Source organism: Gavia stellata, chromosome 6 (assembly GCF_030936135.1).
Source record: "Gavia stellata isolate bGavSte3 chromosome 6, bGavSte3.hap2, whole genome shotgun sequence".
Classification (NCBI taxonomy): Eukaryota; Metazoa; Chordata; class Aves; order Gaviiformes; family Gaviidae; genus Gavia; species Gavia stellata.
This window is the reverse complement of record NC_082599.1, coordinates 982,217-999,172: the sequence shown is the minus strand read 5'-3', so window position 1 is coordinate 999,172 and position 16,956 is coordinate 982,217. Positions and strand designations below refer to the sequence as shown.

The 16,956-nt window shown below is 47.6% G+C and overlaps 1 protein-coding gene across 1 annotated transcript in view; it reads left to right on the top strand.

Annotated features, from left to right (window-relative positions):
* Positions 1-1,082: 1,082 nt before the first annotated feature.
* Positions 1,083-16,956, top strand: part of DHX30 (DExH-box helicase 30) — a 28,092-nt gene continuing 12,218 nt past the window's right edge. The window contains exons 1-7 of the mRNA XM_059818565.1: positions 1,083-1,290; positions 9,095-9,225; positions 11,495-11,605; positions 13,656-14,011; positions 14,798-14,924; positions 15,645-15,794; positions 16,620-16,772. Of these exons, the coding sequence (XP_059674548.1) occupies positions 1,083-1,290; positions 9,095-9,225; positions 11,495-11,605; positions 13,656-14,011; positions 14,798-14,924; positions 15,645-15,794; positions 16,620-16,772 (1,236 nt within the window). The remainder of the gene's footprint in view (positions 1,291-9,094; positions 9,226-11,494; positions 11,606-13,655; positions 14,012-14,797; positions 14,925-15,644; positions 15,795-16,619; positions 16,773-16,956) is intronic.

The window sequence follows — 16,956 nt, the reverse complement described above, 5'->3', positions numbered from 1 at the left end:
GGGCTGCAAGCGGACTTTTAGTAACAGAGACACTTGGACATGAATTACCTAGTCAGCACGTGCGTGTGTTAGGGTGCAGGGGGGCGTGCGTGTGGCTGACGACGACAAACCCGACATGGCTTTCAGGTGCCGGGGCAGTTTCTGAGTCGTTCTTGCAGTCGCTTGTATTAAAACGATCAGAAAGAGCGCTTTGCCCGTAAATGTGCAAGGATTGCAAGAAACGCGTGCAGGAGTGAAACTGGGGGCAGCCAAACGCTGTTGAAAGCATAGTAAAAATTGCATGTGTGTTTTTTTTCCTCCACTTAGAGAAGGGTAGTAACGATTCTAAAATAAAATCCGTATTTGGAGGACTGGCCCGTGGATTGTGTTTGCAGCATCATCACCAGGTTGCTCAGATCTTGGAGCAAATGACTCATCTCTTTGTGGTAACGTTTCTTTGAGCGTGTCTGAAACATCCTATTTTTTTTGGGGGGGGTTGTGACACCTACAAAATACTCGCAAAGTAGAGACGACCTACATCCCCGTGGCGTGACACGTCGTCGGTCTGCGAGCGCACGCTTTGACTCGCTGTGTTGTTTCTGTGTGACGCGCACGTGTCAGGAGGACAGGCGACTCCAGGCAGGGCTGGTAGAGCTCAGTGATGCAAGTGCCGTTGATTTTTGTGTTGGTTTTTTTTTCTAAAAGAGGACGCAAACATCTTTCTGCTGGCGCGGTGCTTCAGCGGGCGCAGCGAGCCCTCCGCCGTCCCGCGGCGGCTGGCACCCCGCAGGCAAGCTTCTGCCGCTCTCTGCCTCCACGTGTTCTGGCAGGGACACGAAAGCAGCTTCTCCTTCTTCTCCTTTTCCCTTCCTTGGCCGCGCCAAAGCAGCTCCCGGGTGGCGTGGCTGCTGCCCGGGCATCCTCCACCCGTGGGCTCAGCATCCCCCCGGGGGCGACTCAAGGGGGTGGAGGAGAGCTCGCCTGCGCCGGGTCCTCCCCCCCGCCGGGGGGCGCTGCGGCGCGGAGGGTGCCTTCCCGCCAGGGGGCGCCCGGCCGCGTCGCTGTCCGCGCCCTGCCTGAAGCCGGCGCCGGGCAACCTCAAGATGGCGGCGCTGGGGCTGCTGCTGCAGGCGGCGGCGGCCTGCGGCTCGGCCGGGCCGCTGGGCCTCTGCCGCCGCTACCGGGCGGCGCCGGGGGCGCGCGGGCTCTGCACCCGGCTGCCGGCGCCCGAGAGCCCCCAGGAGGCGAGGCAGGAGGAGGAGGAGCCGCCGGGCGCCGAGGAGGAGGACGCGGCCGCCGCCATGGTGAAGGGTGAGCCGGGGGCGAGGCGGGGCGGGGGGAGGAACCGGCGGCGCCCCCGGTGTGCGCGGCCCGGCGGCCGGGGAAGCCGCGCCGCGCCGCGCCGGCCCCGCACGCAGCGGAAGGGAGGAGCGAGGAGCCCCGCTGCCCGGTGCTGGGAGGAGGGAGCGTGAGCGCGCCGCACGTCCCTCCCCCCGCGCCTGCAGCCGGGCCGCGCCGCCCGCCGGCCTCCTCTCGCTCCGGGCGGCTGGGCCGGGCCGGGCCGGGCCGCGTCGGGCCGCCCGCAGCACCCGCCACACCCCCCCCGCCGCCGGGCATCGCGGGAGAGCGGCGCGGCCTCGAGCGACCCTGCCCCGGGGAAAGGGCGCTTGGCCGGGATGCGCGGCAAGGGAGAGGAGCCGGCGAGCTGCGGCGGCGTCTGCACGCACGGCTGCGCCGCCGCCGCCGCAGGTAACGGGCCGGTGGCGGCCGGTGCGCCTGGAGGGGGGGGCGCGGGGGTGCTCCCTCGGCGCGGGGCCGGCGGCCGGTGCGGGCAGCGCGGAGAGCTCCGGTAGCCGCCGCCGGGCAGCGGGGGCCGGGGCCTTTGTGGCAGCCCCCGCCGCGCTGCGCGGGTGTGCGGGCTCTTTGTTGGCGGCGTGCGGACGGGGGGAGTCGGGTTTGTCCAGAGAACAGAAGAGGGGTGCGGAGCCCTTCGGCTCAAGGTCGCCGGTTTGAAGCCGGGCCGAGCCGGCCCTGGGCAAAAGTCCTCGCCGCTTCTTATGGCCCGCCGTCGCCTGATGCGGGAGAAAAATCCTAAAAGGATCTTTTGCTAGAAATCCTGATGGATTGAGCACGCCCATCGAGCATCCGCCAGGAAAACTGCTCTGCCGTCGCCGTGCAGCAAGTTCCGTTAGGTCAGAGCTGGAGCACGCTGCGGGAGCAGGCTGCGGGCGGTTCGGAGCGTCACTTTATCCGTGTTTCGTGTACAAAGGGCTTCGGTCCAGCTTTCCACCAGGTAGTCTTGCTGCCTGAGCCGAATGAAACGCTAATCGAGATACGGACAGCTCTTGTTAACGTAAATCCTGATATTTGCCGTGTCCGTGAATCTGGCCGGGGTCATGTCTCTGTCTAAAGCTCGGAAGATGTCTTTTCTCTCTTGGATGTCAGTCCTTCAGCCTGCAGCAGAGTTGTGCGTGAGGGGGCATGGCGTTCAGGTGTTTGAAGGGTGAATGCTCTCCTGCTGTTCAGAAGGAATCGTCACTTTTTTAAAAGAATATTTGAAAGTGTGTTTTGATGTTGTGTTTTGACAATTGCTTTTCGTTAGACTATGAAGCATGAAGAACATTCCTAGTTTAGAAAGCTATGAGTAGTTTTGTGCCGGAGGTTACCGCTTCCAGGCTGTGACTTGAACTGCTGCATTTTCCCTTTCAAAATGACTGGTTTGGTTTGAGTTTTATTTCTTAGGCTGTAATTTTCCACTTTGGAAATTCGGTTTATTATTACATAATAACTTTTTTTTTCCCTTCTGTGTTCTGTGCTTCCCTCCCACCCTCCAGCACTTCTTTTTTTTATTATTATTGTTATTTTCTCTCTATAGTTTCTGAATTCTTTGGGTCTTAGTTCCATTTTCCTTTCAGAAGCCTTGCTGAGCTTTATCTTATAGTTCAGAGTCAGATAGTCTTTACCTGTTACATTCAAGCTGTTCAACAGAGCAAATTAACTTCTAAAGTAAATGCTAAACCACCCCAAATTATTGTTTAATGAGCTGGTTCAGGTGTTGCCTGAGAAAAGTAGTAAACCTTCCCCCCCCCCCCTTTTTTTTTTCCTTCCCCCTCAGCACTTTTTCTAATGTGGATTTTCAGAGAGTACTTGAGTACTGTATCTTCGGGCTTTGGTTCGCTTTCCTGGAGTGCCTGTTTCCAGCGGTGGCTTGCCGGCGTGGTTCCATGTCGTGGCTCTCCCTGTGAGGTCACCCAGGGCTGGGGGTGTCAATGGGGGATGCCCAGAAGCCATGCGAGGGCCATGTAGGGAGAGCTTGCTGGGATTGGCCTCACCCTTCCAATTTGTGTGGTGGATTGACCATGGAAGGCTCTTCAGGCGAGAGTTTGGCAGTAGCGGAAGATTTGTTTCAGACGAGCAAATAAAAAGTCCTCAGGGTCTTGTCGTAAGTCTGCCCTACCTGTACAGCTGCTACTTGAACACGTAGAGGTCGTAAAAGTTATTTTAAAAAACTATTTATGAAGGCGCATGCGAAGCGTTCAACTTGTAAACTGATGTCTTGTTAGCTAGCCTCGTTTGACTGCTTTTGTTACTAGTCTTGGATACAAATACGGGAACATCAACGCTGATCTGAGGCCAGCTTAAAAAATGGCAGTGTTATATTGTTATTAATATCTAAGGCTTCGCTTCGTTGGCTAGATGGTGGGATTTTGCAGCAGAATCTGTGATGCAGAGAGCTCCTCTGCCTGCTCAGTCAGGTCTGTGGCACTTCTTGCTCGTTACTGAGACTTATGTGATCTTGACCTCTGTTTTGCTCTAGGAAAGAATCTTTCTCTGAGACTAATTAAATTTGCTGTCTCATAGTATCGGAGAAGAATTTAGGTTGGACTGAAGCTCTGGATGCCGTGTGGCCTGATCCCCTTCTCAGAGCAGACTGGAGCGGGTTGATCAGGGCTGTGTCCAGCCAAGTTCTGAACATCTCCAAGGATGGAGATTGGCCATCGGTCATTCTTGTTCTCTGGTGATGTCACTTGCTTTTGAAGAAGCCTTGTCAGTTTTACCAATTTTTAAGTTTGCTCTTGTTTAAGCAAGAACCACATGTGTTTTTTATTACTGTGTATCCTTGAAAGGAGCCTTGGTCAGGGTCACTAGATGATGGTTTAAAAAGACCCCAACCCCCCTCAAAAGTAGTACTGTTTTGGTGTACTCCAAACTAAACTGCCAGGTGGAACCTTCTCTGTCTCCTTCCATCTCTCCCCAGGAAAACATGCCTAGGCGAATTCCTTATGAAATGAATATTATGGAGCCACAGGGCTTTCTTCTTCCCTGTGAATTTTTGATGTGTTGGGAGCATTCTTCACCCACTTGAATTAATTACGGGGGGGGGCTTATATCTTGATGAGTGTTGTATTTAATAGTTTGTCCTTGCTGCTCATTTGTTGCTTCTCTAGGGAAGAGAATTTGAGGGAAGATAGAAACTGTTGAAACCTATCTAATACTCCTGTGTCTTCCTTGAACAAGACTATGAGCCATTTTATTTGTGCTCTTGTTGTACCTGACAGTGTCTTTACTTGTCAGATTTGTTGGGGTTAATACAAGGCTTAGCCACTACAGCTGGGACTTGTTCGTTGGTTTTTTTCTTTCTTTCAGTGTTGCTTGGAATTATCACGGACTTTCACAATCAAGTTAAGCTAAAGCACTCTCTGGCTTTGAGGAACTTAAATTAGTTAATTGGCTTCTTTGATAACCCCACCCTGAATTGTTGGCTATCCAAGACAGGCTTTTAATATTCCTTCGTGATTCCAGAGCTGCGGTTTGGACATCATATGTGGTTCTGCCTTGATAGGAATTGCATACGAACATCAACTCTCTTTTTTTGGGGGAGTATTAGGTTACACTCCTTGCCTCTGCAGGGCTATGACTTCCCAAATACCCATTCTCAGCAGTGAGAGAACTAAGACGCTCTTTGGAGGAAGATGCCAAGAAATCCAATCTGGCAGGGAAGGAAACATTCTGCAAATCCAGTTCTGCAATTTCGGATTGTTTCTTTAAAAACTATGAGTGAGGCATGGCTACATGCAAGATAAGATCCTTTCAGCTCTTGAATTCAGGGTAAGAATGGGCTGAGGGTAATCCATCAAGCCTTAGAGTCGCTGTTGATGCGTCAGATGGTACTGCTGAATATGGCATTGTCAGCTGTGAAGAATACATTGTGTCTCGGTTGGTAACTCAGAGTCTGATCTACAAGCCAGAACTAGGCTTTGTTATTTAGAGATCCTATTCTTCTTTGCTCTAGAATGGATTAAATATTTAGTCTTTACTGAGGAGTCACCTCAGAATGTGAGAAATTGGCTCTGTCATTAGGTAATTGCATTTTTTTTTTCCCAGGCATTTAAGAAGAATGTATTTCTTGCCTCTGCCTGTTACTTATCACAAAATTTCTCAGGGTATTGTTTTTGAAAGGGGAAGCAACTAGAGGCCAAATAATACAGGCTGGTGCTAGAGGGTTTTTGTTTTTTAATTTCTCATTTATTAAGTGAATTTAATAGTGCATTTGGGAATCGTGTTACTACTCCTCCCTCCATGTGTCCCAGCGATATGGAATGGAACTGCAGAGTGCCAAAATCTTAGTCATTTTTCCAGTTTTCTTGAGCAGGTCGAAGTCTGAATATAGTGGTGCTTGCTCTATGAGTAGGTAGAAATGTCACACTTGCTGTATAATTACAGAAAATTGGCTTGTCATTCTTCGTTAGGCTGAGACCATTTTCATGCTCTCCTGGCCAACACATAGAAGGTAATTCATAGACAAATAGAGTTCATAAATCAGAGTACTTCCTGCATATTCCCCTGTACTCGTCCAAGAGTTTTGCCCAAGTATGCGTGAGAAGCAGCAGCCTGTGGGCTTTTTTTATTTTTCTTTATAACGGAAGATACTGTGGCTGACCGTCGTGCATAGGAGAGTGGCAGAAAGCCCGTTGTGTGTTGCGTGGTCTTTCCCCCGTGGGTACAGTCGAAGGAGATTGAGCAGACAGCAGTTCTGATCTGTTCATTTTGATGCTGCCCTCTACCAGCTTGCCCTCTGCGTACCAGGTTGAAAAGTAACGCCGGCCTGAGCCAGTTCCAGCTGCGAGTCAGAATTGGGCAATTGTCGAATTACAATGCGACCTGTCTTCAAATGACACCCAGCTCTCGACATCCTTATCGCAGGCCACGGAGGTTGTATTTCAGCATCTTCCCGTATATGTTAAGGAACCCTAATTCCTTCTGTATCTTGTCCGTTTGGCTTCTGAAAGTGGTTTCTCTGAGATTCAGCTGGTTCTTCTGTGGTTTGGAGGAAGAAGTTTCAAAACTAAGTGTCACTAATTTTTTTTTTTTTCTGAACTCTGGATGAGCATGCCCTTTCTTTTGATGGAGAGTGTGGTACCATCAGCAACGTGGTTTTTTGCTCTCCCTTATCCAAGTTATCCACAATCTGACAAGTGTTGGCCTGCAGTGGTACAACGTAACTCTTTGCCTTCCCTAAAACCTCTGTGATTTCCCCGTTGGTCAGCTTTCAGGTGAGCCCTCATAATACAGCCTCATAACTTCAGTTTTCCCTCGCTGAGCAGCGTCTTGGAGAATGTCTCTTCCACGTGCCTGTGTTACAGAGCCTTTCTCTGTAAAATACTTGCTTTCTTCTCTGGATACCCAGTTGCTGGGTATCTTCATTATAGCAACTCTGCAGTCAGAGTTTTCAGCAAAATGTGGTGGCAGATCTTGGTGATGCTGTAATGAGCATGGCTGTTTCTCCTCGGATTTGGTAGCTCAATCTGAAATTCCAGATTCTGGCCGTACCGATGATTTTGTGTTGCTGACTTCTGATTCATTGCTGAAACTTCCCCTGAAGGCCTGTAAAGAATTAGAAGCCTTCTAAAAAGTAGTGCCCAAACCCATTGATGGTCTGCAAGAAGATTAATGAAGTTCTGACTGCCTGGCGAGCCGTGTGTTTGTGATGCTGAGTGAACGCAGGATCAGAGTGGCTTAGCTGTGCTTGCTGCTGCCAGAGAGGGAGATCCCATTCCTCTCTCCTCTTCCCTTGCGCTGGTTTTGGGTACCTGCAGAACTGTGCAGTTGGCCGATTTACTTCTGAGCCCAGCAAAAACCAGTTTTTTTTTTCTGGTTTAGCTTTCTGTCGGATTTGGGCTGCAAATCGTCTCTCCGTACGCTTGGGTTTGTGCCAGAGCTGGAGCAGTGGTGGTGTTAGAGCCTGTGAGAAGTGGCACCTAGCCCTCACCGCATCAGTGAGCTGTTAGATCTGCCCGTTTGTGGGAATTGTTATCACATTAAACTTAATCTGATCTCGCTTGGGCTGCTGCTCAAAATAAAGGCTCTCCTCTGCAGTGCCAGGTACAACGGTGATGCATGCGAGAGGTGAGTTAGAGCAGCTTCTTTGCCAACTAAAACTGCCGGTGTTGGCATCAGGGAGGAGGCTGGACCGTGCGGTGGGCGTGACATTGCATTGTCTGGGGGCAGTGTGATTTTTGTTATTGTTATTTTTTTAAATGAGTGATCTGAACTGATTATTAATATCCCTTTCCTGCAAGTGCCGTAGCCTGAGCAGCATTTCTCACCTGTCGGGGCAGGGGACCTGTGCTCAGCTAGCCAGTCCTACCTGCCATCAGTACCTGCCGCTTCAGGCGCTGCTTCTCGGCTTCCTGCTTGGGCTGGTTTATCTCCAAAGGCTGTTGGCAAACTTCTTTCCAGGGGGTTCTCTGAGCAGTTTAGTACAAAACCATATTCCCAGCCTCTAACCAAGGCATCTCAAATAAATTTAGGGAGAAGCACCCAGGCGTTACTTCATGTTACTACCAATGGCTGGATCTGATGTGTAACTTGTGTGTTGTTGAGACCTTTGACTTAACCCTGAGGTGATATGCGTGGTTCAGGAGGGGGATGCAAATACTAAAGTCTGTTCAAAACAGTTATTGCTCAGTTTGTTTTTGATATCGAAGAATGACAAACAAAGCTGCTTTTGCCTCCATAGTGAGGAAACAGCACCAACTCCATATGTTCATCTGGGCTTTGAATTCTGTGCTAGGATGTTTGTATTCAGATTCAACAGGTAGATGTAGTCTGTCGGTTTTTTATGTTAGTACTGTATTCTTTGGGGGGAAACAAAGTCTTTCCAAACTGTCACGTGATTGTTAGCGTCACTGAATCATGGAGTTAGACTGTCAGGGCTGCAGTTCTAACCCCTTTTAAAAGAGGGGGAAGCAATCTGTGCATTTCAGGAGAACTATGGGACGGTCCTGGTTTAGCGTGGGGTAGAGTTAATTTTCTTCACAATATGGGGCTGTGTTTTGGATTTGTGCTGGAAACACTGTTGATAATTCAGGGATGTTTTCGTTATTGCTGAGCAGGGCTTACATAGAGTCAAGGCCTTTTCTGCTTCTCACCCCACCCCACCAGCGAGGAGGCTGGGGGTGCACAAGGAGTTGGGAGGGGACGCAGCCGGCACAGCTGACCCCAGCCGACCAAAGGGATATTCCATACCATAGGATGTCATGCTCAGCAATAAACTAGGGGGAAGGTTGGCCGGTGGGCCGCTGCTCGGGGACTGGCGGGGCATCGGTCGGAGGGTGGTGAGCAATTGTTTTCATTTACATCACTTGTCTGTCTTGGGTTTTATTTCTCTCCCTTTATTATTTTCCTTTTCATTACAATTTACTATTATTTTATTTCAATTATTAAACTGTTCTTATCTCAACCCACGAGTTTTCTCCCTTCTACCCTTCGAATTCTCTTCCCCCCATCCTGCTGGGAGGGGGAGTGAGCGAGCGGCTGTGTGGTGCTTGGCTGGGGTTAAAACACGGCAGGGCCATACAGTATTGTTGCCCGTTTTGGATTTGCAGTGTTATCTTGCATTTGAAGCTCAGGAGACTTTGCACTCCTGTGTACCATTTTGCTGATGCCTGGAGACATTGGAGGTGAACCACTTAATACCCCTGCTTACTTTTCTATCTGTAACCTTAAAGACATTAATGCTCACAGAGCTGCAGCGAAGCAGGTGTTATAACATGTCTTTGAACAGGACTGCACAAGAATTGTAAGACATTTAGTTCCTCTGTTTTTTTTTCAGATTCCAGAGACTTATTAAAGGAATTTCCACAGCCTAAAAACTTGCTCAACAGTGTGATTGGACGAGCCCTGGGCATTTCTCATGCAAGGGACAAACTGGTGTATATCCATACTAATGGGCCAAGAAAAAAGGTAATCCTGTTGTGCTGGGGATGGGTGGTGGGTAGGTGTGTTGCACATAGAGTGGAACATGAGCCAAGAATACTGCTAATCCTGGAAGGAACTCTTTGATAGAGAACATTATACAGTTGTTTTAATTCCATGTAAAAGTTGCATGATAATCTTTCAAACAAGAAATATTCTCACTTCTTCCCATTTCTTTTTATTTTCACATACTTTAATAGGTATATCAGTGTAGGTCCTGTCCCTCTCCTTTTGTGTGTGGAAGGATGGATTTTTTTTTTTCTCTTTTAAGTAGCTTGCTGTAGCCTACTTTTCTCAGCAGAAAATCACACAGTCTTTGCTCAAATGTGTTGGGCTATGTACCCCGCTACCTTAGAAATTTAAAATGTAAATGCTATATTTTAGACCTTAGTAGGCCTAGATTTTATTGTAGATTCTAATAGAACAAATGCCTACGCCTAAAACGTTCGATTGCAACCAGAAAAGAAGAATTTGTTTGCGATGGAGGGAGGCTTCTAATACTACTTAAGGGCAAAATGAAATACAGACTCTTTTTTTGTTGTTGTTGTTAAATGAAGCCGAGGAATTCCAAGCAAACAGTTTGCGCTCTTACTGGGATGTGAGAGGCCTAGATCTAAATTTGTGCTATAAACTGAGCACAAGTTCTTAACCGATGGGTGCTCTGTGTTCAAGGGTTTGCCTCCTTTTATCATACCAGCTGTCATTCTAGAGCAGAAAGCCCTTTCCAGCTGAAGTTTAACTGTAACGTACATTCCAGGAAAAGATTCAGTTCTGATGGATTAACATTTTCCAATAACATTCTGTCTAAAATTTCCCAGACAGTTTTTATTACCACTTCCTTTCTCAGCATCCCTGCATTTTAGGCAATACATTAGTAATGGTTACTTTAGAGTTCCTTTATTATTTGTGGTTTTGTGCGTCTTGCTTTTCCTCGAGCAGTAGTGCAGTTTTCTAACTTAAATTTTGGAATGCCATAACAAGTGCCTCATCATTTTAGTTTGTGTAATCAGCTCACATTCTTGCTAGCACTTAAATAGATTAAAGTTGAGCATAACTTCAGATGTAAAAAAAACCAACAACAACAAAACCAAAACCAATAGAGGAGCTCTTGGAGAAAATGAGGGCTGGATCGCAAAAAACAAACAACGCAGAAAAGGTGTGTGGGGACAGAAGGACAGGTGAGACAACCTGGAGAAGTCTTGGCTGGAAGCGGACAAGGTTTTTTCGCAAGCACCGAGTAACTTGGCCTTCGTGAGACAACTTTTTTCTCAGCAGGTCTGTGTCTTTTCATGTAGAGCCCCAAGGCAAAATACGTAGCAATTTCCTACAGTAGGATGAGGTTCAGATGGCAGGCAGGCAGCCAGCCAGATGTAGACTGTTGAAGCCAGGAGCCTTTTCTCTAGCATTATAGGTGGGGTTTTCCCAGCAGACCTAAATGCCACCTTTCATCTTTGCTGCAGAAACAGGAGAGAATTCCTTAGGCACTTCCCTGCTTTGAGCCTTGCAGAAACTCAGCTACAGCATCTGCAGGGCCAGGAGTAGAGCGAGTTCTTGACTTGAAGCAATTTTTTAAAAAGGGCAGGGTTCAGCTTTCAGCATTCTTTGCCTCTGCAGGTTTTTCAGCTGCTCTCATCCAACTGTACTGATATAAGAGGAGCTCTGGTGGTACTGTTAATTCTCTTCATAGCTTGTGTTGGGCAGCGCAAACTGAAGGCTGGGTCCTCACGTGCCCGATGAGTACGGTAGCTGCCTGTGTAACTGTGATGCGATATACCACTAGTTAAAATTACAGTAAGGAACCAGTTAGGAAGATTTGCTTGCCATTGCAACTGGAAATGTGTTGGAGAGTGCATGTTGCTTCCCAGGCACAGTGTGGTGTGCTGCAGTGTACATAGGAACAGTTACTCTGAAACGGAATTGTTGTAATGAGCTCTTGGCATTTGATTCCTCTGAGCTGACACACCGCAGCCTGTGAAGCTCCGGCCCAGAGTACGTGGCACTGTGCTGGAAGTCAGGCTGGCTTCTGGGCCTGGCTCAGCCACGCAGCTTCTGTGTGACTGTGGGCACCTCATATCCCTTTTTCAGGCTTTACTGGAATGGAGCTTCCCACAAAGGGACCAAACAAACACTTTGGGATTTTCATTTGTAGTTCCTTTCTTTGCCTGGAGTTCGGAGATGTTTGAAGTAGCTATGCTCCTGGTGGAGAAGAGAGATTGTTCTGTGCTGTCTCACTTCACTGGTTATCTTTGCTTTTCAGAAAGTCACTCTGCATATAAAGTGGCCTAAGAATGTGGAAGTGGAAGGCTATGGGACCAAGAAGATTGATGCCGAGAGGCAGGCAGCAGCTGCAGCATGTCAGCTCTTCAAGGTGAGCCTATGCTCCTCCTTAGCTTGAAGAAACAAGCCTTTGAGTGTGCAGGCCTCGTCTGTTTTGGTGATACGATTTTTGGCTTTTATCTCTTTGCCTGTTCACTTTCTTAGTTGGCCTATCTGTTAATCAAGGGTAGAGGGTGAAGACTTGAGTCGTCTGAATCCGTTTGAGCCCACTTAGTTTAGCCAGGCACGAACTGACTAAACTTTTTGAGTTTTAGTCTTTGTTCTTTATGTCCAAGACCTTACTCAGCTTCTTAGTCTCAGCGTCTGTGGTGAGTAGAGCTTCCCTCGGGTATGTTTGCTGTTACTGTTCACTAACTCACACTTCCGTCAGTCTACCTGTGTGTATTTGTAAGCGTAGTACCTTTAGAGGCTCTTGTTTCCTCTTCACATAAGCCATAGTGTGTCAATCGTGTGTTCTGTTTTACGATTACTCTTTTAAAGTTACACTAGCCTGCCACTTATTTGTGGCTGGAAATGGTCGATACGTGTGCACAGCCACTGTCAAACAAGTACAGTCAAGTTATAAAGGTCACCATTTAAGATACGGTGTTACAGAGCAGCTATCTGAGAATGAGATGCAGTTTTGTCTTCAGCTCTGCCACTGACTGTTGTCTGTAACCCTGAGCAAGTGAGTTTGCTTCTGGAGTTTCCCTTTCATCTGTGGAATAGGAACAATGGTATCTTCCTACTAAGGAGCCCAGAAAAGATGCTGCAGGTGCTCTAACAATAAGACAGCTTTTTGATTTGCTTGTAAATCAAGAAGCCTACATTAAGAAATAACTATTTAGTTTTTAAATTAAGCCTTCAGAATTTAAGAATTGCAGTTTCTTCAGCTGGCCTCTGCGCTTAGGCTCGTTTCTTTAATCCTGTGATTAGCAAAACTTGTTTCACTGACTGACTTCATTCACCTGAAGCATGGTTGGTGCTCATTCAGTTAACATTCCCTGGAAATGTACTCTTGTTTTATCCTCGCTAGTCATTATGCAGTAAAAGCATTGTTTCCTGCTTTCTTTGAGAGCCTGGAAGTTTTCAAAGGAAAAAAAAAATTCCTGCCTCTACTTACATTTTTCTCCAAATTTTGGGAAATGACTAAACTGTATTTTCAGTATAGAACTAAAAAAACCAAAAAACCCTGAAACCATAGGTTCAGCATGCAAAGTTTTGAACTCCGATGGTTTGCCAGCTAAACCTGTAACCCAACAGAAGTCCCTCATGATGTGCAATCATAGCTATAGAAATAGCTACAAAAGCTGCTTTAAATAAATAGTCATCTGTTCAAGAAATTGGTAGTTCCTAATGGGTGCAGAGACTGTCTGAACATACTGACTTTGAGTACAGCAGCTAGCAAAGTGAATTCTTGCTGTCTTAGGCACTCCTACAGCACAAAATAATACAGCCTTGTCTTATATGGGGCCATTGAGAGGCCTAAAGATGTAACAATTTATTGCAGCGGTCTGGTAAGACATGGCGTGTGTTACACTCTAGATATGTCTGGAGCTTCATGTAAGGTTCAGTCCTAAATGTAAAGGCCAGCAGTAATTAGGAACTCTTCTGTTTCAAACTGCTGGGTTAGGGAGCTCTTACTACTGCTGATACAAGTATCTGTTCCTGTGAAAAGAAAGGAGATGAACCATTCCCTGAATTCTCATCTTCTGTTATCCCAGGTTATACTTATTTAGACTAGCCTTTCCACAAAGATGCATTTTGTGCTCTGAGGTGAGTTTCAAAACTTCAGAATGCTAAATATAGTCAATAGTTTGTAAAATACCAATAAATCTTAGCCCACCCTTTCTAACAAGCTATGCGATGCCAAGCAATTGTGCTCTGGGAAGTGAGGTTAGCGAACAGATTCCCTTTCTTAAAGCTTTCCTCCTGCCATTATTTCTTAAGCTTCTGAAAGTCCCTTTTCTTTCTCTTTTTCTGTGGGATATGAAGAAATGGCTTCTGCAATTCTCTCCCTTACCAGATGTGTTTTGGTTTCCTGCACAGTTACCCATATCTGTCTCTCTACTGCAGCTAGCAATGCATTTTTTTTCTTGTAGGGCTGGGGTTTGCTGGGGCCCAGAAATGAGCTCTTTGATGCTGCAAAGTACCGGCTTCTCGCTGACCAGCTTGGCTGTCCCGACGAGAGGTGGTGCTCGGAGGGCAAGTGGCGCTCCAAGTCCGGACCTTCCCTTGCCGACTTGTCAACCTGCTGGCGACGGATGGAGCCGGATGATTCCATCCAGCCCATGGAACAGGGCAGGATGCCTAAAGCAATGAGGAGAGAAGAGCTGGAGGAAGGGGAGCTAGAGGAAGGGGAACTGGAGGAAGGAGAGCTGGAAGAAGAAGCAATCGATGTTTCTGATTATCTACCTATGGCACATCAGGACGCTCGAACCCCAGGCAGAGATGCAAGGTACGTCTGCCCTGACAGCTGCTAATCCAGGGCAGTAAAGAAGAGAGATATTTTTCTCTGTGTAGTTCCTCACAGTGGAGCTGCAGCTTCCCACGTTGCTGCTGAGGCCTGTAGATGGGCCAAAGACTGACTACTGTACGGTTCTCTGTGAGCAGTAGTGGGGCAGCCTGATCTTGTACCTGGCTATCGTCCCAAGGGAATGCACAGGCATCTTCTCTGCAGCCTTGCCCTTTGGATAGGCTGCTGCCTACTTGTTACCTGCCTGCCTTATTCTTCTGTGCTAAAGAGGTTTCCATTCCCAGAAATTGTGCATGTGCACTTAGACCTTTTTTTGACCGCCCTGGTTTTGAGGGCAATGTTAAATCTCCTGCTTTTCATCACCGTAGTTGCTTGCTTGACTTCATATTTTATGAGCACAAATCTTGGATTTTTAATAGTCAACAGGAGTAATATCTGTAAGGACCTGATGGTGGTGGTTGTTTTTAGGGTTGCTCTTTGGATCCAAAGTTATTTATTTATTAATCTGTTAGAATCTGTTGATGCTATCTGGTTTGTAGTGCTAATGTAAAGGTTTGATTGCTTTTTAGTAGGTGGCTTTACTGGGCTGGTTGATTGTTCTATGACTGACAGATTTTAGTAGCAAGACACAGCTTGACTTTTCAGATGACCAAAATTATCTGTGCCTTTAACAACTGAGTTTCAGACCTCAGTAACAGACCTGAAGCGACATGGGTCTGAGCACAAAGTGGATATTTGTATATCAAACTGTTCTCGTCTTCCGTCTAGCCGAGGAGGGAGTTCCATTGAAATGACAGATGACAACACTGCCATCCGTGCCCTGACACAGTTCCCACTTCCCAAAAATCTCCTGGCCCAAGTGATTCAGATTGCAACCTCTTCCTCCACGGTCAAGGTAAGGTGCTGTTTGACCCCTGCCAGGGACGAAGCTCAAAGACTCCAACTGGAATCACTTTGGGTGCCTTTTTTGGGCAGCTGAGAGCTGGGGAGAGAAGGGAGGTTAAAACTAGGCCTAGAAAAATCAGCCTGAAGAGCAAGAAAAGACTTTGAGGTGAGAATTGAGGAAATGTCTTAATAGAAGTATGAGGAATGTTGTTACCTGAGGCCAGGGCAATAGGGGAGCTGCTGTTTGAATGAAGGAGAATATTTTCTAAGGTGATAGGTTTGCATTTCCCCATATATCTGCAACAAACACAAGTTCGCGTTACTCACAGCAATGTGTAATTTCTGTGCTGACGGAATCTTTCCACAACTCAATTCTTGCCAGTATCCGGTGATCCTCCTCCTTGGTATGTGTCACCCACCTCCTTTCCAGACCTCATGTGCTTAGGCAACAGTAGCTGTGCTCCACCCCGTAGGCTCTCAATGACGTTCTCCACACAGCTGTCTGCTCTCACTTCTGCTTAGCCAGTGCCTTGTGAGCTGGGGGAGTGGAATTCAGTGCAGTAAACCTGTTCTGGTACACTGTTAAAACAAAACAAACCCCAAACCAACAAAACAAAAAACCCCAATTTAAGCTCTGCTTAGAAATATTGGAGTGTATTTGAAAATGCCTGCCTAGTTACATAGGCTCTTCACACCTCCCCCAATCTGATGTTGTTTATGTGTCTTTTAGGAATACATGCAGTTCCGTACAGTAGGCACCAAGACCAAGATCTGCAAGCTCACGCTCCGCTGGCCCTGTCCAATGACTTTCGCTGCCAAGGGCCGTCGCAAGGTGGAGGCAGAAAACAAAGCAGCGGCACTGGCCTGTCAGAAGCTTAAGGTAAGTGCAGACGGCTGCTACATCCCATGTCTAACGTGTCTATGAATAGAGGCTCCTTGCACCTGACTTACCGTACTTGAGCCTAATGGGGTGATGCCCGAAACGTTCTGATCTCTGACTCCATGCTTAATAAATGTGTATTTCCAAATCTTAGGATTCAGTCCAAACTGCTGTTGTATCCATCTAGTATCTGACCTGTGAAGGCTGTTGTGCTTGTTTTGAGCCTTTAACAAGAAGTGATGTGTAGGGATCACCCTGGAAGTGTTAGCCCATTCTCTTGACCACTTTGCTGCTGTCTACTAAAACGGGCTATCTTCTCATTCTTGTAGGTGGACTAATGCCAACACATTGCTGCAATAGTTTCGCTGCAGACTCTTCTAGTCAGCAGAGGGGAAGTCCAAGAAAATAGTCTAGGACTCATTATTGAATTGGCACAACATACCAGAACCATAGTGAGAGAGTTAACAGCCCTTGCAGGAGGGTTTTGTCAGATGGTTGGACTTGATGATCGTACAGGTCTTTTCCAACCTTAGTGATTCTGTGATACAATTGTGGCTGCTGTTTCTTTGATGGGTCTGTTTAAGACCTTCTTGTGAGCATTGTGTTGGGGGCAGGTGGCAGTTGGCTCCAGTGTGTCTGTTTCACCAGACTTGAGACGGGTTCATGTCTTGTTTCTTGCTGTGGCAAAAGCAGGTAGCGATGGATTTGGTATATGGGGTAAGGAGTTAGCCCACCCCAACATGTAGGGCCCACGTGCTCTATATACCAGCACTTGGCATGCAGCAGTCTTGTGTCTGATAGCGTTGTTTGCCTCTTCCTTTGCAGAGCCTTGGCTTGGTGGACAAGAACAACAACCCCCTCAGCCATGCTATGTACAACATGACTTCGCTCCGGGAGCTTGGTGAGAACCAGAGGAAACCCTGCCACATCAAAGTCCCCGAAGCAACCCTGCGCAAGATCGAGAACTATCTGAACCACGTAAGGCTTGCTCAGCTGTCTGAGAACCACCTTTGGCTGATCCCATTTGACTTCAGGAGTTGCACATGGGTTGAGAGCTTCATGTCAAAAAGTTGAGGGAATTCATGGCTTGATAGTTTGCCACAAAAACTGATCAGTCTCTGCTGACCTTTGGAGAAGGGAGGCTCTTCCTGGGCAGTGGGGC